This window comes from Myxocyprinus asiaticus, chromosome 20 (genome assembly GCF_019703515.2).
Source record: "Myxocyprinus asiaticus isolate MX2 ecotype Aquarium Trade chromosome 20, UBuf_Myxa_2, whole genome shotgun sequence".
Lineage (NCBI taxonomy): Eukaryota > Metazoa > Chordata > Actinopteri > Cypriniformes > Catostomidae > Myxocyprinus > Myxocyprinus asiaticus.
Genome location: NC_059363.1, coordinates 32,143,282 through 32,164,853, shown reverse-complemented (window position 1 = coordinate 32,164,853; position 21,572 = coordinate 32,143,282). Strand labels below are relative to the sequence as shown.

General features: G+C 39.0%; 1 protein-coding gene across 1 annotated transcript in view; it reads right to left on the bottom strand.

Annotated features, from left to right (window-relative positions):
• The window catches only part of LOC127411296 (bifunctional glutamate/proline--tRNA ligase-like), a 55,560-nt gene that overhangs the window by 25,920 nt on the left and 8,068 nt on the right, over positions 1–21,572 (bottom strand). The window contains exons 5-16 of the mRNA XM_051646770.1: positions 12,628–12,761; positions 12,329–12,426; positions 12,123–12,249; positions 11,620–11,812; positions 11,342–11,513; positions 10,986–11,219; positions 10,768–10,852; positions 9,864–9,923; positions 3,625–3,735; positions 3,311–3,447; positions 2,659–2,866; positions 2,395–2,507 (exon numbers count right to left, since the gene is read on the bottom strand). Coding sequence (XP_051502730.1) covers positions 2,395–2,507; positions 2,659–2,866; positions 3,311–3,447; positions 3,625–3,735; positions 9,864–9,923; positions 10,768–10,852; positions 10,986–11,219; positions 11,342–11,513; positions 11,620–11,812; positions 12,123–12,249; positions 12,329–12,426; positions 12,628–12,761 — 1,672 coding nt within the window. The remainder of the gene's footprint in view (positions 1–2,394; positions 2,508–2,658; positions 2,867–3,310; positions 3,448–3,624; positions 3,736–9,863; positions 9,924–10,767; positions 10,853–10,985; positions 11,220–11,341; positions 11,514–11,619; positions 11,813–12,122; positions 12,250–12,328; positions 12,427–12,627; positions 12,762–21,572) is intronic.

The window sequence follows — 21,572 nt, the reverse complement described above, 5'->3', positions numbered from 1 at the left end:
ATCAGCGATGCAAGCAAATGGAGGAGGACTGTTGAAAAGTTCACACCAGAGATCTTTTCGTGCAGGTCAAGAAAATTCAAACTCCCTTTACCTCCTGACTGACCAGCAAGGCATCAGAAGCAGATGGCGAGAATACACGGAAGAGCTGTATACAAGCACCAACGACCCTGAGCCACCCCACGACGACCCGGTAGAATTGGAGTCAGCCATCCTGGACGAGGAAGTTGTATGGGCACTGAAGCAGTTACCAAACAAGGCACCTGGTATTGACTGCATCCCGGCAGAAATGCTGAGGCCTGTTCCACTAGTGGCTATCACAGCAATCTGCCAGAAGATCTGGGAAACCAGTAGGTGGCCAAAGGATTGGGAGAGATCAGTATACATCCCACTGCCTAAGAAAGGTGATGCAAGGGACTGTTGCAACTACCGTACAATAGCCCTGATTCCTAATGTGAGCAAAGTCCTTCTGAAGATCATACAGCAGCGAATGCATCCAATCATCGAAGCAGAACTACCTGACTTGCAAGCTGGGTTCCAGCGAGGCCGTGGTACCTGTGACCATATTGCAAATCTGCGGTGGATTATGGAGAAATGTCACGAATATCAGAAAAATATCTACATGTGCTTCATCGACTACAGCAAGGCATTTGACTGCATTGAATACAATAAGCTATGGAAGGCCCTGCAAGAACTGGGAGTGCCAGCACACTTGAGCCAGCTGAGAAGATCCCTTTATACAGACCAAGAAGCAACTGTCCGAACACAACACGGAGACAGCGAGTGGTTCAAGATTGGGAAAGGCGTGCGACAAGGTTGTATCCTGTCCCCTTTTCTTTTCAATCTTTACGCAGAAATGATCATGAGGAAATTAGATCTGGAAGAATCGGAAATCGGTGTGAAGATTGGCGGCAGAAATATCAACAATCTCCGCTATGCCGATGATACAACATTACTGCCGGAAACGGAAGATGGCTGAAAAACCTCATACTAAGAATCAAAAAGGAAAGCGAAAAGATTGGCCTCCACCTCAACATCAAAAAGACGAAGATCATGACAACAGCTGGAAATGGAGCAGTCAAAATAACCATCAATAGTGAAGAGATCGAATGCGTCATGGATTTCTGCTTCCTGGGATCCATGATCGACTGAACTGGAGATTGCGGCCCTGAAATTAAGCGACGAATTGCTTTAGGCCGTAGTGCGATGCTGAGCATGCACCAAATCTAGAGGAGCAAAGACATCAGCCTCACAACCAAATGCAAACTGGTCCATGCTATTGTGTTCCCCATATCAATGTATGGGTGTGAAAGCTGGACCCTGAATAAAGCTGACCGAAGGAGGATTAATGTTTTCGAGCTATGGTGCTGGAGAAGACTGTTACGGATACCATGGACAGCAAGGGTCACCAACAAAGAGGTTCTGGAGTGCAACAAGCCAGAAATGTCACTTGAGGAAAAGATTACCAGACTCCGGCTCACTTACTTTGGCCACATTATGTGATCAGTTTCATTGGAGAAAGCAATGATGCTTGGAATGATCAGTGGAACAAGAAGACGAGGCCGCCAAAGAACGTGCTGGCTCGACACCATCAAAACGGACACTGGCCTATGTGTAGAACAGCTAAAAGGGAAAGTCCAAGACCAGAAAGCGTGGCGAAAGATGGCCCATAGAATCGCCGAGAGTCGGATCTGACTGAATGGATAACACACACTACAGGTATGCCCACAGCAGCCTCAGCTTTCTGTTCTTGGCTGAGAGAAGTAAAACCCAACGTGGTCTTCTGCTGTTGTAGCCCATCCGCCTCAAGGTTCAATGTGTTGTGCATTCTGAGATGCATTTGTGCTCACTACAATTGTACAGAGGGGTTATCGTTACCGTTACCGAGATACCGTAGCCTTTCTGTCAGATCGAACTGGTCTGGCCATTCTCCGTTGACCTCTCTCATCAACAAGGTATTTCTGTTCGCAGAACTGCCACTTGCTGGATGTATTTGGCAGCATTCTAAGTAAAATCTAGAAACTGATGTGTGTGAAAATCCCAGAGGATCAGCAATTACAGAAATACTCAAACCAGCCCATCTGGCACCAACAATCATGCCACGGTCAAAATCACTGAGATCAAATTTTTTCCCCATTCTGATGGTTGATGTGAACATTAACTGAAGCTCCTGACCCATATCTGCTTGATTTTATGCACTGCTGCAACACTACTGGCTGATTTGACAATCGCATGAATAAGTAGGTGTACCGAATAAAGTGTATACTGAGTGTATATTCACTGGCTTTTGAGATTAATACATTTCTATGACTTTTCCAGGCTTGGAAAACACAATTTTAAAATACCCAGGAGTAGATTCACAAGACTTATTTTGTTAGAACTGATTGGATGCGTAACCTGATTGGCTCATAAGGTTGATCACAGATGTAGAAGCCCCGCCTCTGCAGCTGAATGATGTCACCATTCTTCAGGTCTTTTAGGCAAGGGTCTCCCAGCATCTTCTCCTCTACCTGGAAACAGAACATTTATTAGACCAAGAGCCCCGTTTACACATCCATATTAACATCCGTCCCAGGTGACCCAATCACAAGAAGACAGGCGAGATCAAATGTCATCTACTTTGAACACTTGAGATTGGATTCATCAAGGGGAGGGTCTCACCTTGCTGTTCTTGTTGATGTAATCCTTGAAATTGTCATCCTTGCCGAGGACTGGTTTGGTAATGAGGTGGTTGTAGTTGACACAAACTGTGGGCATGAGTGGAGCACGGGTGGTGTCAGCCAGCCACGTGATCTTAGTGGTCTTTTTAAAATCTGTGTTTTCCAGGTTCAGACGGCCTTCCAGAGAGGAAATCGCTCCACTGCTGTCCCTGTGGGGATCAAAAGAGAAGAGAAGCTTTAGTGGAGCAGTATGCATCTACACAAGACCCGCATACCATCAATATACATACTACACAACTCTTTTGAATACTTAATTCTGATTGGTCAATTGCAGTATTCTTGTATAATGACTGCTAAACTGTAAAACTGACCATTGTCCCATGCAACCAATTTCCTACATACTTGTGCAAGTTTTAAATCTCTTGAATTACTCCACGATCTCGTTTTCACAGTCAAATCGATATTTTATGTACATTTATTAGTTTAAGCAACCATATAATAAGCAAGACAACGTACAGCCAGCTAGTCATTATCGCAAAATAAACCGCTACAGGGTAACATTTATTTTACGATAATGTCCATTATTCCTTACATTTCACATGTACATCTTTGTCCATTCGGTGTCTGTTGCATTATATTGCTGAAGGTTTTACCTGTTGATTTTGGTGATGATGATGTTTCCCCAGTTGATGAAGGTGACTATCTCACCCTCTGTAAAAGTTTTGGCATCAGCACCCTCAACAAACACCTTTGGCCCGTACCACACCTGCTTCATTCCCACGTCTGCATTCTACAAATCCCCAGAGCGAGATAGGACTGAAAACCAACTTCATATGACAAGGTCCAATTTAAAAAGAAAAAAATCAAAACAAACAAAACTGTCTATCTGACAAAATAACCACATTTTGGATTCACAAGGGAATTCTCTGTAAATAGACTTGTTAAATTGTCCAACAAACCACGTTACCTTGGGATGTTTGGCAACCTCCTTCATTTCCTCCTTGGCTTCAGAAATGAAGACTGGAACCACCTGTGAGCTCAGTAGGGCTGTGTATCTGGGGGCGACTGGGTCAATGACCTACAGAGAAAAGGAGAGAGAGAGAGAGAGAGAGAGAGAGAGAGAGAGAGAGAGTGCATGAGAGATAGAGAGAGAATGAGAGAAACAAATGGCAGCAAAGACATTTATATCAAAATAAACACACTAAAGGCTTCTTTGCCTATGCACAGTTCTGTATGGATGGATAGACCAACATCAACAGATCACAAAGGACTGAAAGGACAAGAATGTAAAACAAAGGAGGAAGAAAAGCAGAGGTTGCGCTACAAATAATCATAGTCTGTCACTTGAATGTCTGGGTTGAAAATTTTCCACTCTATATTTACCCATCAGTAAAACATTGTAACATTTCAATGTGACATTGATATCACAAGAACTTTGCTGTGTTGTGGGTTCTTGGCCTGTTCTGATCAAGCAATTTATTGAACAATACCACATCAATTATTCCACTGGACTACAACTTGGAATCTTCCCAAATCCTTGCATCTCTCTTCCATTCTGTTTTCACAGCAGCCGTTTCCTGCACTTCTTTTCTTCCCAATAAGCATCCTTTACAGTGGGAATACGCAACAGACCAAATAGGTGGGAAAAAATATTACATTTTAAAGTACTGTAATGTTTTTCCTTATGATATTGCATCAATATTTGCATGCCAAATATCGCTATTATTTACATTTTTCCACATCAATATTGTGGTGATGGGAAAAAAAAAAAAAATCTCTTTGCCAAATTGATCTAGGAATTGAACAACAGTCCCATAGAAGGTGCAGTTATCATGCTTTACACATAATCACCCTACCTTAACAAAATTTATCACAATTTTACAGTAGTAACATTGAGGTATTTTGACAAAAAGTTAGTATCATATCCAGCTGAAGTCAGAAGTTTACATACACCTTAGCCAAATACATTTAAACTCAGTTTCACAATTCCTTACATTTAAAGGTAGTAAACATTCACTGTCTTAGGTCAGTTAGGATCACTACTTTATTTTAAGAATGTGAAATGTCAGAATAATAGTAGAGAGAATTATTTATTTCAGCTTTTATTTCTTTCATCACAATCCCAGTGGGTCAGAAGTTTACATACACTTTGTTAGTATTTGGTAGCATTGCCTTTAAATTGTTTAACTTGGGTCAAACATTTTGGGTAGCCTTCCACAAGCTTCTCACAATAAGTTGCTGGAATTTTGGCCCATTCCTCCAGACAGAACTGGTGTAACAGAGTCAGGTTTGTAGGCCTCCTTGATCGCACATGCTTTTTCAGTTCTGCCCACACATTTGCTATCGGACTGAGGTCAGGGATTTGTGATGGTCACTCCAATACCATGACTTTGTTGTCCTTAAGCCATTTTGCCACAACTTTGGAGGTATGCTTGGGGTCATTGTCCATTTGGAAGACCCATTTGCGACCGAGCTTTAACTTCCTGGCTGATGTCTTGAGATGTTGCTTCAATATATCCACATCATTTTTCTTCCTCATGATGCCATCTATTTTGTGAATTGCACCAGTCCCTCCTGCAGCAAAGCACCCCCACAACATGACGCTGCCACCCCCATGCTTCACAGTTGGGATGGTGTTCTTCGGCTTGCAAGCCCCACCCTTTTTCTTCCAAACATAATGATGGTTATTATGGCCAAACAGTTACATTTTTGCTTCATCAGACCAGAGGACATTTCTCCAAAAAGTAAGATCTTTGTCCCCATGTGCACTTGCAAACTGTAGTTTGGCTTTTTTATGGTGGTTTTGAAGCAGTGGATTCTTCCTTGTCGATATAGGACTCGTTTTACTGTGGATATAGATACTTGTCTACCTGTTTCCTCCAACATCTTCACAAGGTCCTTTGCTGTTGTTCTGGGATTGATTTGCGCTTTTCGCACCAAACTACGTTCATCTGTAGGAGACAAAATGTGTCTCCTTCCTGAGCTGTATGATGGCTGTGTGGTCCCATGGTGTTTATATTTGCATACTATTGTTTGTACAGATGAACGTGGTACCTTCAGGCATTTGGAAATTGCTCCCAAGGATGAACCAGTCTTGTGGAGGTCCACAATTTTTTTTTTTCTGAGTTCTTGGCTGATTTCTTTTGATTTTCCCATTATGTCAATCAAAGAGGCACTGAGTTTGAAGCTAGGCCTTAAAATACATCCACAGGTACTCCTTCAACTGACTCCAATTAGCCTATCAGAAGCTAATTTGCTAATTGTCTAAAGGCTTGACATCATTTTCTGGAATTTTCCAAGCAGCTTAAAGGCACAGTTAACTTAGTGTATGTAAACTTCTGACCCAGTGGAATTGTGATAGTCAATTAAAAGTGAAACAATCTGTCTGTAAACAACTCATGTCATGCACAAAGTAGATGTCCTAAATGACATGCCAATACTATAGTTTGCTAATATGAAATCTGTGAAGTGGTTAAAAAATGAGTTTCAATGACTTCAACCTAAGTGTATGTAAACTTCTGATTTCAACTGTAAAATAGGCAAACCTTTTAGGTGAAATCCATTATACTTTTGTGTACTGAAACTGTGTTGTAATAATGTTTTTACAGTGTTTAGACTACTATTGTATTCATAAATACTAAAATGTATTTTTTAGAAAGACTGGCTACATTTACCTAACCACAGAAATAGGGAGCCATTATGGTCTTTGCATTGTTCACAGATATTAGGAAATAAACTGGTGTTGTTTTGTAAACTGGCACTTTCATATTAATTTAATGCATTTGATGATTTGGAAACAGTTCTCTTAAGTCCTCTTAAAAATTTTTTTAGTGAAATGTTGCAACATATCGTAGTTTTGAATCGCAATACACCAAAAATAATCGCAATAATATTGTATCGTGACCTAAATATCGATATTATATTGTATTGCCAGTTAACTTGTAATTCCCACCCCTACCAGATACCTTATTTTTTATGTCAAAATGACAAAGCATTTTGAAATATCAGTGCTGTGATTGATCAATTGATCAAAATTCTGCAAATTACAGAAAACTGCCAGTTAACGCAACCTCTAAGGAGGAGAGGTAAAAAATTAGTGAAAAGAAGAGCAGGGAAAGCCAAACACTATGGACTACTCAGCATTAGAGGTGCTCCATTATTAGAGGCATAATTACTGCATAATTACTAAAACATGTTACTGTTCTTTAACTGGGACATGAGGGAGTTGATTGCCGTAATGTGTGACAAATCAAGTTTTCAGGCTGGAAACAAAAGCTTTTACATAAATGCGTCACTGGGGAGTTCTATAGCTAAACGAGTGTGACTGAACACCACAAATCATTCTAAATGAATGTATTTCTATGGAATCTGCCAGAAGCTGTATGAGGGAAGGGAACAACACACACAAGCTGCACAAGGAGAGAGTAAAAAATAAAAAAACTACTGAACACAGTATATAAAAGGTATAGTTTTTCCAAATCATAATTTACGCACCATCACTTTGTTTAAAGCCTATATGATTTTCTTTATTCCGTGGAACACAAAAGTTGTTTAGCAGAATGTCCATGCTGCTTTTCCATACAATAAAAGTGAATGTTGATTTACACGGTCAATCTCCCAAAAAAGGGAAATAAAAGGAATCCATTTGACTTGTGTGCTATATTCCATATGCTTGTGAGGAACAAAAACAAACAAAGGTGTTATTTGCTGAAAATCTTTCACTGTAGCTCTTAACTCTCTTCTTGCAAACACACATTCAAACTTGGTGCATCACAATGCAGGCGAGAACCAATTATGTTTGTTTACAGTTTCTCCTCCTTATAGCGTTGATTGTGCCGCATTTGTATTAAGACATAAACAGGCCGAAGGCAAGATTTCAAATGTACAATGACTTAAAGGAATATTCAGGGTTCAATACAAGTTAAGCTCAATCAACTGCATTTGTAGCATAATGTTGATTACCACAAAAATGTGTTTTGAGTTGCTCCAATTTAAATGCAACAATTTTAGGCTTTTTATTTTATAAAAGCACTTACATGAATTCTTCTGTTAAAACTCATGTAATATTCGAGCTGTAAAGTTGTATAAATTGTCATTTTTACAGTCATTTTAAGGTTAAGGTTTGTTGACATTACATTGCCATAGCAACAAAGTTGTAAAATTGGTTATAACTTTACAGAAAAGGTTAGTTAGTGATTTTATCACACTAAAATCATGTTTACATGCATATTATTTATGTCGTGTGGCAATAATGTTGAAAAAGTGAGTATTTTAATGTTCAAAAATTGGCCCCATTCACTTCCATTGTAAGTGCCTCACTGGAACACAGATTTGTTTTGTTTGTTTTTTTAAAGAAAAGGAGGGAACGAGTCAAAATTAATTTTTGTGGTAATCAATATGGTCACAAATGCTGTTGATTGAGCTTAACTTGTATTGAACACAGAATATTCCTTTAAATTGTTTTCTGTTCCTCACACAAAGCTATCAGAAAACTTGGAATATAGTGCAGTAAGCTGTACATACTGTTATGGTGCCTTTTTGGAGCTTGGCAGTGTGAATCACCATCCATGTTTGTTGTGTGAATAAGAGCAGCTTGGACACTCTAGAAAGTTTCTCCTTTTCTGGTCATTGCAAGAAATACATTTTTACGGGTTTTGAACAACATAAGGTAAATGATGACAGATTTTTCATTTTTGTTTGAGCTATCCCTTAAAAATAAACTTTCTGCCATATATATATAAACTGGACTTGCATGAAAGAGATGGCTTGGGGAATAGAAAGTGAGAGGGAAAGAAGGAACAGGCAATGCAGGAAACAGAAAAGATGTGTGGAAGAGGAATAAGAGGAAGGAGGAAGAGGAAGTGTAGAAGTACCTTTTTACAGCTAACTGGCAGCTTGTAAACAGAAGAGTGAGATGCACTTTAATGTAAAAGAGGGGACACAAAGCTCAGAGGTCAGAAACAGACAGAACGGGAAGTGCTTCAGTGTGCATATCACAATCAGTTCATTGTAGATTGTCACAATGCCTCTCACGGCCTATATAACTGCTCCATTCTAAATCAAGTTGGCCCAACTTCAGAGGCAGCTTTACCCAAGAAGCAATGTTAAATCCAGTTAAATATAACGGCGGAAATGTCTTGACAAATTAAGTCACTTTACAGTGAACAACATTCCTGCTCTTAGGGAAAAAAAAGGGAGCACCAAGAGATGATGGTGTTAAAGAAATAGATGTGTATCTGGATGAAAATGAATAGCACCAAAGTGAGAGAAGAAAAGAAGGCAGCAGATGAAGCTTGCAGCTAATAAGAACCAAGGACATGCTTGATGCAGGAAATGAGGTGCAGAAGATCAATGCAAGACACTGAATCACAAACATGTGCCCAGCATTTAAAAGATGGTCATTTAAATATCTTAAATATGAAAGCATCATTAAAAGCTGACAAGAATCAAGTGTATAGATGTTGATGTGACAATTCACAAGGCACATAATAAAAATACTGTCAGTTTCGACACATCTAAAGGTAAATGCAGAGGCAAGTTAGTACCAAGGGATGAGAGAGTAGAAGAGGGGACGTGCAAACAAAAGGACAAGGCTGAGGAGCACAATAAAGGTAAACTTCACATCTGTGCACTACGATCTCTCAAGCGCTAGAGAGGTTAGAGGCTGGAGTATTAATGTAGGTTTTGGTTCGATGGAATGTTGCTGGAAGTATCAAGACACCATAGTCAGCTGATAGGTTTACAGTATTTTAACTAGTGAATGAATGAGATCACAAGGACCAGCTGGAGATCAGGAGCCAGTTGCACCAGCTAAACATAAATTACAACTTAGCCTAGTTGTGGCATAAATGGGCACTAAGTCACAATTTACGCACTACTAAATATTTGAGCGTAATTTTAGATATTCGGCTTTTTAACACTTCTGTGTACAATTTTGAAGGCTGCTTATTGGATCAATAGAGGTAAACGTCATGTTATGCGACTACACATTACTTTACAGAGAACTTACGTCGAACTAGCTAAGTCTCGCCCTAAGAACAGGTAGTGCAACCAAATTAAGCACTGGCTTAGTTACAAAGTAACTAGTAGTTACCAAGACCCTAGAGTGAACTTTACGTCCCAACTTAAGTGAGACTTAACGCACAGCTGGGGCAACCCCACCCTGGTGCTGTCATGGTGGGCCTTGGGGGTGGTTTTAATATGTACCTTCTTGTTGAATGCCCAGATCTTGTCCCACTCCATGTTCACCACAGATTTGGATCCTCCCTGTAACAGAGAGTGAAGGTTAATTAAATAATTAATGGGGTCATAACATGCCTTTTTTTGTTTATATATATATATATATATATATATATATATATATATATATATATATATATATGTTCCTTGAGGTTCATTTTTTATATTAGTAAGGATTTTTTTGCACAGAAAGAGTCATGTTTTTGTAAACGTGATCATTTTCCACCCTCATTCTGACCTTCTGTCAGAAAAGCTCTGTTTTGCTGCTGCTTCTCCTTTAAGACTTGACAGTAAATGCCAACTGTTATGATTGGCTCTCTGCTCTTGACTGGTATGCTCTCTGCTTACCATCTCACTGCTCACCACTACTGGGCAGGCTACAGTAGTGATCAGGTAAAGTAGGCATTGATGTGTTGTTGTGGAGGTGGTCAGATACAAATGTCTATCACAGTGTGACATCACAATGTGGAGGAATTTATTTTCAACAAATGCTCTTTTTGCAGTGAAGAGGAAGTTTTGAGTTCTGAAACTTACAGTTTGTTTTTATAATACAATGAATTCTTACATGTCAAAAGATCAAGGAAAATGTAATACCTCATGTCATAACCAGTTTAAGTCTAAAGCAGAGAAATGGCCGTAACATTTGCAGTAAAAGTGTGAAATGTGAGGTGGATAATGCAATTTCCTAAAAACCTATTGTTACACTATACTACAGTAAAATACAGACAGAAAATAAACTATTTAAAAAAAGGATTTTGTTCCTTTGCTAAAAACGTTTTTCCGTGGTATGGTTGACATTTCCGTGGAATTGTCCTACTGCACATGACAAAACCGTTGTCCAAAAAGCTTTTTATTCATGAGATACACAAACCTGAGCAGCAATGAATTGTTTGAGTCCCTCAACAGTCATTCCTCTACGCAACACACCTCTGACTGTGGGGAAACGTGGGTCATCCCTGGGAAAGTGAAAAGAGAGGGAGATAAGATAATAACATCTTTTACTCATGCTATCACATTTGTACTTCTTTACATGAATGTTTAGTGATTGAACACTGGCTAAAAATTCTTGCTCTATAAGGTGAGACTCACCAGCCTGCCACATAGCCCTGGTCAACAAACCAGGTGAGCTTCCTCTTGGACAGTACAGTGTTGTTAAGATTCAGTCGGGCATACTCCCAGATGTAGGGCTTCCGCAGACCCACTGCATCTATTACCCAGTAGAACTGCTCATCTCTGTCATGGTACTCAGTAGTACGCAAGGCATGCGTCACCCCCTCAATACTGTCCACGATTGGGCAAGCAAAATCATATGTGGGATAGACTCTGGATGGAGGGAGAGGAGTGAAAGGACAAGAAAGAAACTTCAATGAGCAGAAGGTACACAGGTCTAAGCATCAGTCAATGCCACCTCAAATGTAACATGCTATATGCACGTGTTCACTCACTTGTAAGTGCTGCCAGTGCGAGGGTGAGGGGCATTCTTGCAGCGGTACAGTGTGGGATCACGCAAGCAGCCATTGTTGGAGTTCATGTCGATCTTCGCTCTCATGCAACAGGTCTGGCCGTACTTTGTGCCTTTCTTCATCTCCTCCCACATCTGCATGTTCTTCTCCACAGCTGAGGAGAAACTGCATGTTCAGTGCAACACCTACAGTAGAACTATTGCTATGCAGTAAATGACACTTTCAGTGATTAAGACAAACATCCAGTAACATGAACTCACAGTTGCTGCGGTTGTGAGACTCAACCCTTTGCTCTCTTTCTTGTTTCATGACGTCTGGAGGTGTGTCATCTATGTAGGCCTTGCCCTCCTGAAGGAGTTTGTCTGCCAGGCGCAGGATGGTGGGAAAGTGGTCACTTGTGTAGGTGAGCTGGTCTGGTTTTATCTGTAGCATGGCCACATCCTCCAGGATCACCTGCAGCAAAAAGGGCAACCACATTTATCTGGTAACCTTGGTGCTCATTCAAGATATGCAGTTTCAAATCTGCCCTGCGTCGTGTCCCCATCCCTCTTCCTTTCAATTTAACTGTCATAGTGGCAAAAAAGCCCAAAACAAAAAGCAATGAGGGATTCTTTGTATCTCACAATTTGTGTAAAGTAACCCATTCCTCAAAGCATCTAATGATCCTCATTTATAACAGTTATTGGCCATAAAGATGTAGCAAATTAAGATAAACAGAAAATAGTAAAAAAAAAAAAAAAGAAAAAAGGGCTAATTGTTGTACCTTCTCAAAGTCCTCTTTCTCCTTCTCTGGGTTAGTGTCATCAAAACGCATGATTAACTTGCCCTTGAAATTGACCTGGTAGTGCTGATTAAGCAGAGCTGCTTTGGCGTGGCCGATGTGCAGGTATCTGAGGAGATGAAAGGGTACATTAGAAAGACACATCTATACAATGAAAGATGTGTTGTGCAGACATTATTGCTACTTACCCACTAGCCTCTGGTGGAAAGCGCACCACTACTTTGCCAATCTCAGCACCGGGGAGCTCCACAAACTTTCCCAAATCCTGTTTCTTCTTTTCCACAGGCTAAAAACAAAATTACAAGAATTTAATACCAAAGCACTATAGGAAATACAATATCTATTTGTGATTTAAATGAAACCAAATATCACGCAAATGAATACCCTCTTCAATGTTTTAAAAATTTCAATAGAGCAGATAAAACTGCAGTAGTCTGTCAAGAAGCCAAAAATATTTCACAGTGGTGATGCAGTGCACTAAACTCACAGTGGCTTTGTTGTCAATGATCTTGCTGGCCCATTTACTGCCCACAGAACTGAATGGCACCTGAGAACTCAGGAAAGAAAACCAGCGGCACAGATGCGGGTAGGAGCTTGGCTTGGCCTGTGACTCGCCATTACCTGTGGGTCAGGGAAAGACTTGACTTTTGAGAATTATTGCTAATTTTAATTAGGGATGCACCAAAATTTCTAGCCGAAAATGGCATAAGAAGCTATTTTCGGGTTTCCACCGAAAAGTAAAAAAAAAAAAAGGCTGAAAATCTTGAACAGAAACCTATACTTTAAAACGGGGTTGCTGCAGAGTTTTTTCAAATGCAAGACTTTTTGAAAGACCTTTTTTAAGACCTGAACAAATGAAATTAATATTGTATACCCATACAAATACAAACCCACACAATCTCAAAATAAATCATGTATAACAAACTCTTACTTAAACAGGCAGGGGCTCACATTCAACATGGCCTTAACATTGCTTATCAGTAAAACAGGGTAGGATATATGCAAGTTTAAAATACATTTTCCACATATACATCACATTAAAATTGGTTTATGTACCATTATATAAATAAATTCAAATTAGAGGTTGAGCAATATTTGATTTCACTGATCTGATAATGTGTTGAAAGGCAATTAATCTGCCAATAGTTTTTAAAATTGGTAGCCTATATTAAGTGTTCTTAGTCTTTCCTTCCTTTGATGGGGAGGGCCAGACAGAGGCTACAAGAGTCCAAATTTAATTAAATTGTAGATGCAGTTTATAGTGCAACCAAAACACCAATAACCAAGAGAAAAAAATAAAATAAATAAAGATCTGATTCATAGCGGGGGACTTTTAACTTTAAAGGCTGAAATAAACCAGGGACTCTTATTTTTAAATGTATGCGCTTCACTGCTTCCAGCTGCTCATTCAAACAGATAAGGGAAATAAAATGCATACTCCTAATATAATCTACAACGTATTACAATATAAACAGTTAAATGTAAACACTGTCATATTTCATCAACATCATAAATCAACAGGTGATCGTTTGTGATATTTTGTCATAAATTCTGATATGTCCTAATGACTGTGAACTTTTCAGTAACAGCTGAAAACACTCACAAGCCCCCCGCATGCTTGGAGAAAATACAACAGTCACATTTTCACTTTGAAGGATGCAGCGCATATGATTTAATTAAATTAAATCATATTCTTTTTAAGTTTAATTATCATATTAGGTCATATCAGGATTCCTGTCTTTTTAAATGATAATTAAGACTTTTGTTGTATCATTTAAGATATTTAAGACTTTTTATAACCTTAAATTTTGGAAAACTGAATTTAAGATATTTTAAGACTTTTTAAGGATCCGTGGGAACCCTGTTAAATCTGGTAACAGAAAGATTCGCATGGAGAAAAAACACTGTTTATGTTGCACATCAAAGTACACATCCCCAGAAGTGGTTGCTCTCTTGGTCATCATCACATTGATAAAGAGCAGTTTCCAGTGCTCCAGTATTGTGTTATAGACCTTATTCAAGCTAGCGCCTCTCTGATTTTTAATGGGAATGACAACAAGGCTGTGAGGGACAGATTTACAGTTTCTTCAATGGTATGAACAGTATAAAGCATTATAAAGCTCCTAGGTCACATCTGATTTTCTACAACTCATGTTTTCTGGAGTTCTTTGTATACTGAATGTACTTGGACAGAAATGTATCAATGTTTTGTCTGCGGAATGATCCAAAAACACTTTAAACTGCAGTACAGCCCATTGACGAGACTTTAAGTCTATCCCTCACAGCCTCGTTGCCATTCCCATTAAAAATCAAAGATGGCACTAGCGTGAATAAGGTCTATTGTGTGAGATGTTCATTACGGTCAAAATCCAGTATGACATAAAGAAGCTTAAAAGCAACATTGAAGAAATCCATCTGACTCGCGCATTTTATTCAAAGTCACTTGAAGCCATCCTGTACAATAGTTTTGTGAATCACAAAGGATGCGTTTGATAAGTAAACATACAGTCTGTATGCTCAGCGCGCTTCAGTGAATGAGCACTGCTCTGTTGCGCTCAAAGTTCTTCCTGGATACTGAGGGTGTTTCTCAATGCTAAGAATGCAGAAAACAGACTTTCTTATGAAGACCAATCTTGCCAATCTACCTTAGAAAAATGAATTTAGAAGGACAGGAGGATGTTGAGATGCACTGCGATCTAACTCGGGGTTCCCAGTCTATTCAAGGCACAATTTTTCAGGACATTTCCAGGACATTTTATGTGCCCAACAAGTGTAATATTTAAGCAAAAACATTTAAATCGAGCTTTTATTTAGCCGTTTCAGTGTGGTTTTGGTGTTAATTTCTCACCTCCAGATAAGATGTCGGCTACATGACACGGTGCGAATATTAATCCTCGTAAAGCTGTGATTTAATTAAATAAATACATAGTCTGTATGTGCTGTGCACTTCACAGTGCTCTGTTCTCTGTCAGCTCACACACACACACACACGTGAGCGTGCGTGATTATCATGTTGAGGTGTTTTCAGTGTATGAGCTTTCAGGCCGGCTTCACAAATTCAATTTCAAGCACACATCACTTACAGATTATACAGTATATTTATTCAATAAAATCACAGACTTTTGCAGATTATCACACTAGGACATATCACAATTTAAATTTAATTAATTGTTCTTTTAAGCATTTATTTTTGTCTAAATATGTCAAATTCCATGAAATTCTGCGTTTTATAACTAATGGCACTTTTATGACAAGATTCAGTGATTCCGACCGTGTTTTCCATGGTCCGACCGTTATTGTTGTCTAAAGTTTATAACTCAAAATGTTTTTGTGTTGGATGTTGGAATGAAATTTTTTTTTTATATTTTGTACTACATCAAAACTACTTAAACCATTTCAGAGCAAAGCAGAGATTACAGCAGATGAGCAGAGAAATTATGTAACAGGGATTTGTTCATGACAGTTAACCGTTGACGTTGTTTCAAAATGCGCAGCCGCCGCCAGTGACAAATTTGTGTATTTGACTCCTATTCCGTGTCCCGATCTTAACAATGTATTTGTACTGTACATGTAATAAAAACCTTATTAGCAACACAGTTAAACAGTTCTATTATACTGCACTAAAATATTTTCTGGGACATTTAGATATTTTTCAAATTTTCCATGACTGGAAAACTGCATTGCAAAATTCCACGTTTTTCAGGATGCATGGTGACCCTGCTATCTGTTGCCCAATTGACCGTCCCAGCACATTTGTTGCCAGTGAGAGTTCTACTGGCATTATCATACACCAGTGAGGTTTTTGCAGGACTAATGACATGTTGAAAAAGTCTGTTAACACTCATTTCCTCCATGTGTTTATTACTTTATTAAAATAATGCTTAACAAAATAACAAATGTTGGAGTATGATGACTCTCACGAGCAGTGAGACTTTTAAGAGCTTACAGTGGGAAACTATTAATGGAAAACAATGATAAATGTCCTTTGTCTGCCACCGTATTGCTGCTATGTCTTCTGGAACTTCAAATGAGTTCTTGTCCATAAGTCACCATCCAATGCATCCTCGATATTCGGCCTGATCTAGAACACATCTGGGTAATTTTATGCATTGTCGGTACTTGCGTTCTTGAGTATTGGAATTGAACTTCGGCAGTGGATGACATTGAACGAGTCCACAAGAATAAGAACACATAAGAATGCACATTGAGAAACAGCCCAAGTTTTCTACTAAAATAAAAGCTTTTTTAAAAGGTTTTTAAACTTAAGAAATTATGACTGAAATGTTCATATGTTATAATAAAACTATAACATTATTATAGTTATTTTTATTAACAGTAATAATAATATATTACAAATTACAATCATATTTAAATTGACTACGTATTGTGAAATCACAACTTAAGTGAAGAGAAGAGAGATCCACTGAAGAATCCATTCCACATTCCAGGTCCACATACAGTGATAGATTTCTTCTATTTTTGTGTATTTTTCATACTAAATTGCTTTAGATCTTCAATAACAAAAATGTTATTGTTTTCAATAACATAAAACAAAGGCAATCTGAGTAAAAACAAAATACAGTTTTCAAATATATATATTTTTTTTATTGAAGCAAAAAGTTATCCAACACCTATATCACCCAAGTGAAAAACTAACTGCCCCCTTACACTTAATAGCTGGTTGTGCCACCTTTAGCAACAGCAACTGCAACCAAACGCTTCTGGGAACTGGAGATCAGTCTTTCACAATGCTGTGGTGGAATTTTGGCACACTCTCTTTGCAGAACTTTCCGCAATAAGAAGGGAAGATGATTTTCCAGGGGTGGTGGTGGGAGGTATGGCACATAAGCTTTTGCTTTATGCAAATTATATTTTATTATTCATCTCCGACCCCATTAGTTCTATGCCTTGCCTCCACAGAATTATTAATTCCTTTTCTAAGTTCTCAGGATACAGAGTGAATTGGTCTAAATCAGAAGCTTTGTCTCTGACAGCATACTGCCCAGTAACGGCTTTCCAGCTGGGTGCCTTCCAGTGACCCAAACAGGGCATTAAGAATTTGGGCATTTTATTCCAAGCAAATGTGTCTGATTTTAACCCCTTAATAAAAAGGTTCAGAGCGATGTGGACAGGTGGGCTTCATTACATTTATCTATGATTGGGAAGGTTAATGTTATTAAAATGTATTGTATTCCAAAATTCAACTACCTGCTACAATCTCTCCCTGTAGATGTCCCCCTCTCTTATTTCAAGCAATTTGATAGCATAGCAAAGTCCTTCATTTGGAATGGTAAGCATCCCAAATTACATTTCAATAAGTTACATAGGCCGATCGACAAAGGTGGGCTAGACCTACCCAAGATTTTGTTTTATTATTATGCATTCGGTCTCAGACATTTGGCTCATTGGTCGCTTCCACCTGAAAGAGCCCCTCCCTGGTTTTGTACTGGACAGGAATTTCTTGCCTCTATTTCGCCATTGCAAAACCTTTCTATCAAACTAATCGGAGAAGTTACGTTACACCCCGTTATCTCGCATTTGCACTCGGTATGGACAAAGGTGTCCAGAGAGTTTAATTCCGGCATTTATTTAAATGTTGCCTCAAGCATATGGCTGAACCCTAAATTATGTATTAATAAGTCCCCTTTCTGCTGGTCAGAGTGGATTGTGAGGGAGGTTAATTCGCTCGGTGACCTATATGAGAGTGGAGTGTTGAGATCTTTTGAAAATTTGGTTCAACGTTTTGGGATTCCCAGATCTCTGTTCTATAGGTATTTACAGCTGTGCTATCTGCTCTGTATTGTTTTTGGGAGTAGCATACACCCGCTTAAAGCGGCAGATACTCTGGGAGTGGTGATTACTGCTTTTGGAAAAGGTCATGAGGCATCAGTGTATTTACTCCCTGCTAATTCAGAGTCTGGGGGTCAAAGATTTAACTTCTACCAAGAGAATATGGGAGATAGATTTAAACTTGGTATTGGAGGAGGAAGTGTGGGCTAGGATTTTAAAAAACATCAAGTCTACATCTAGAGATGCAAGGGTTCACCTTATGCAATTTAAGATTTTACATAGATTCTATTGGTCCCCCTCTAGATTGTATAGGCTTGGTCTTAAAGACACACCCACCTGCTGCCGATGCCAATCAGAAGATGGAGACACAACCCATGTTTTTTGGGGGTGTGTTAAGATCCAAGAATTTTGTTTGAAGGTTCAGTTTTATTTTGTGCTTACTCAGATTGCCTTTGTTTTATGTTACATTTTGTTTGAATTAAAAAAAAAAACAAATTAGTATAAGATATACACAAAAACAAAAGAAATCAGTTAATACTTTTTCACAGCACTGTACAATATAAGTGCCAATAGAACAGAATAGAAGATTTTCTCTGTAATTATTTAAATTTTGCTGCTGTATTATTTAGTAGAGCAGTTAATGATTCAGGTTTAGGCTGCACATTTTTATTAAAAAACATTGTCTATTCTATTTTAAAATGAAATGTTTTAGTTATAGAAACAATAGTTTTGGTGCATCCCTAATAATAACATTTAGAATTTAATTATTCCAAACAAATTCTTATTTAAAAAAATCCTTTTCGGTTTCAGCCAAGAATTTTATTTTATTAATTTTGGTGCATCCCTAATTTTAAGAGCTCTCATTTTGAAGTGCAACAAAACAATCTGGAAACTAGCCTAAATCACAAATTTCTTCAAGATGTAGTGGCATTTTTCTTTCATGTACATCTCAATATTTCCGGAGCAAGTTCCACTATTTTGATTGGACAAGCAGCATTCTAACCCACACTTGTGTTTTTGTTTAAAAAGACATAAAAAAACAATAACATAGACAATAATCTGAACTAAACCGTCCTATAGACCTTTACTGTATTTATTGTTCCAAATTTTTATATATATATATATATATATATATATATATATATATATATATATATATATATATATATATATATATATATATATATATTAGGGATGTGCGCTACAACTAATTTGACTGTCGTTTAAACTGAAGTTTTGTAACCGACTAGTCGACTAGTCTAAAGAGAAACCAACCTTCTGAAAACAGTAAAAAAAACACAACAACAACAACAAAAAAAGTAGCTATAGGATAGAAAAAATAGACCTGTGATGTAGCCTGTAATAAATCTAATGTATTCTAAACATGACTTGTACACAGAATAAAAGATAGTTTAACATGTTAAGCAGTCGGCACCTTGTTGAAAATAGCCTTCTTAATCAGCAGATTAAAAAATTGCATACCTAGTCTAAAACAGTTATGTTCTAGGCTACTTACTCAAAAGCATATATTTTTTGATGAGTACAATTAACACGTCGACATGGTCCGGTGAAAGACGGGACTTGACTCACCTGAGGCGGCTATCCTGCGCTTGAAAAAGCCTGCATAGCAGAAAATGCACAGATGCACAGATGTAAAGAAGACTCAAATGTGAAAACATCCTTAGGGACTTTCAAAAATTTGGAAAGCCGATTCCCGCACCACCGAAGTGATTTCATAACTACTTTGCTGAGTTTGTTTGTCTAACGCCGAGAGAGGGAAGAAGCACGCGCAGCCTGAGGTGAAATTAAACTCTGTATCTGCTCTAGATATCCTCTTTTTTAAATAATATTTGTATTATTAATTCTACTTAAAATATGTAACGTTAATATGAAAGTAATTTAAGTGCAGCCTCTGTAAAAATATAAAGCCAAACGTAAATTTGTAAAATTTATTATCAGTTTAATAGGGGGAAATATTAACCAACTAGTAATTCCAGTGTCGACTAGCAGCATCAGAACCATTTAGTCGACTAGTCTCGCACATCCCTAATGTATATATTTGTAATTTAAAAAAAGATATCATTTGACAAGAAATTGGTCTTTAGCAACTGGTAAGCCAATGCTGGACTCAAGATGGCGCCGAGTATGGCTGCTGCGTTGCGAGCTCCGACACAACTTAGCAATGGTTTGTTTGTTTTGTTTACAATTCTTATGTTTTTTGTCTTGGATGTTGCCTGCCTTATTGTCTACGACAGACAAACACTTTTGGACATTGGCTCAGCGATCTCACACCGTAAACCGGACTTCACATTCCTCAATGCCGACCCGCTGTTTACAAACACGCAAGCGGAGCCCTTTGTCTGGGCAGCACGGCCGCGGAAACGCAGGAGGAAAAGGGGAAACAGAGCCGGCGTTCTCATCAGAGTAAGACGCCGCGCAAATCGACCCCCGCTACCCACTATTCTACTGGCAAATGTTCAGTCTCTGGATAACAAGCTCTGCGAGCTGAAAGCGCGGATCTCTTTCCAACGAGAGACGAGGGACTGCTGCGTTATCTGCCTTACGGAAACTTGGATGTCTGCGGAGATTCCAGACTCAGCCATTGAACCCGCGGGGTTCTCCATGCTCCGAGCGGACAGAGCGAAAGACCTCTCAGGTAAAACTAGAGGAGGTGGTGTATGTTTTATGATCAACAAATCCTGGTGTGATCAGAGGAACATACATTCTATCAAGTCTTTCTGTTCTCCTGATCTGGAATTTCTTATGCTTCTGTGTCGACCATTCTGGCTACCGAGGGAATTCACAGCGGTCATTATCACTGCTGTGTACATTCCCCCACAAGCCGACACAGACCGGGCACTCAAGGAACTGTATGGGAGTATAAGTGAGCAGGAAACCGCGCACCCTGAGGCCGCGTTCATTGTGACCGGGGACTTTAATAAAGCCAGTTTAAAATCAGTCGCACCAAAATATCACCAGCACATTAGTTTCAACACACGAGGGGACCGGGTTTTGGACCATTGCTACTCTCCGTTCCGGGATGGCTACAAATCCCTCCCCCGCCCACCATTTGGCAAATCGGACCACTCTTCCATTCTGCTTCTGCCCGCTTACAGGCAGAAACTGAAACAGGAAGCACCCACCCTCAGAACGATCCAGTGCTGGTCGGACCAATCAGACTCTACGCTACAAGACTGTTTTGATCGCACGGACTGGGAGATGTTCCGGTCCGCCTCTGATGACGACATCGAGCTTTACGCTGATAGCGTAATGTGCTTCATCAGAACGTGTGTAGAGGAAGTGATTCCGACCAGAACTGTGCGAATCTATCCGAATCAGAAGCCGTGGATCAACAGCGATGTTCGCGCAGCACTTAATGTGCGGACCTCCGCTTTTAATTCCGGGAACGCGGAGGAGCATAAACAAGCCAGTTATGCCCTCCGAAAAACTATCAAAACAGCAAAACGCCAGTACAGGAGTAAGATTGAAGGACAGTTTAACACCACCAACTCTAGAAGCATGTGGCAGGGAATTAACATCATCACGGACTTTAAAGGGAATAAAAACTCCGCCATGAACACCGCTGCCTCTCTACCGGATGAGCTAAATACTTTTTATGCTCGTTTCGAGGAAATAACACCG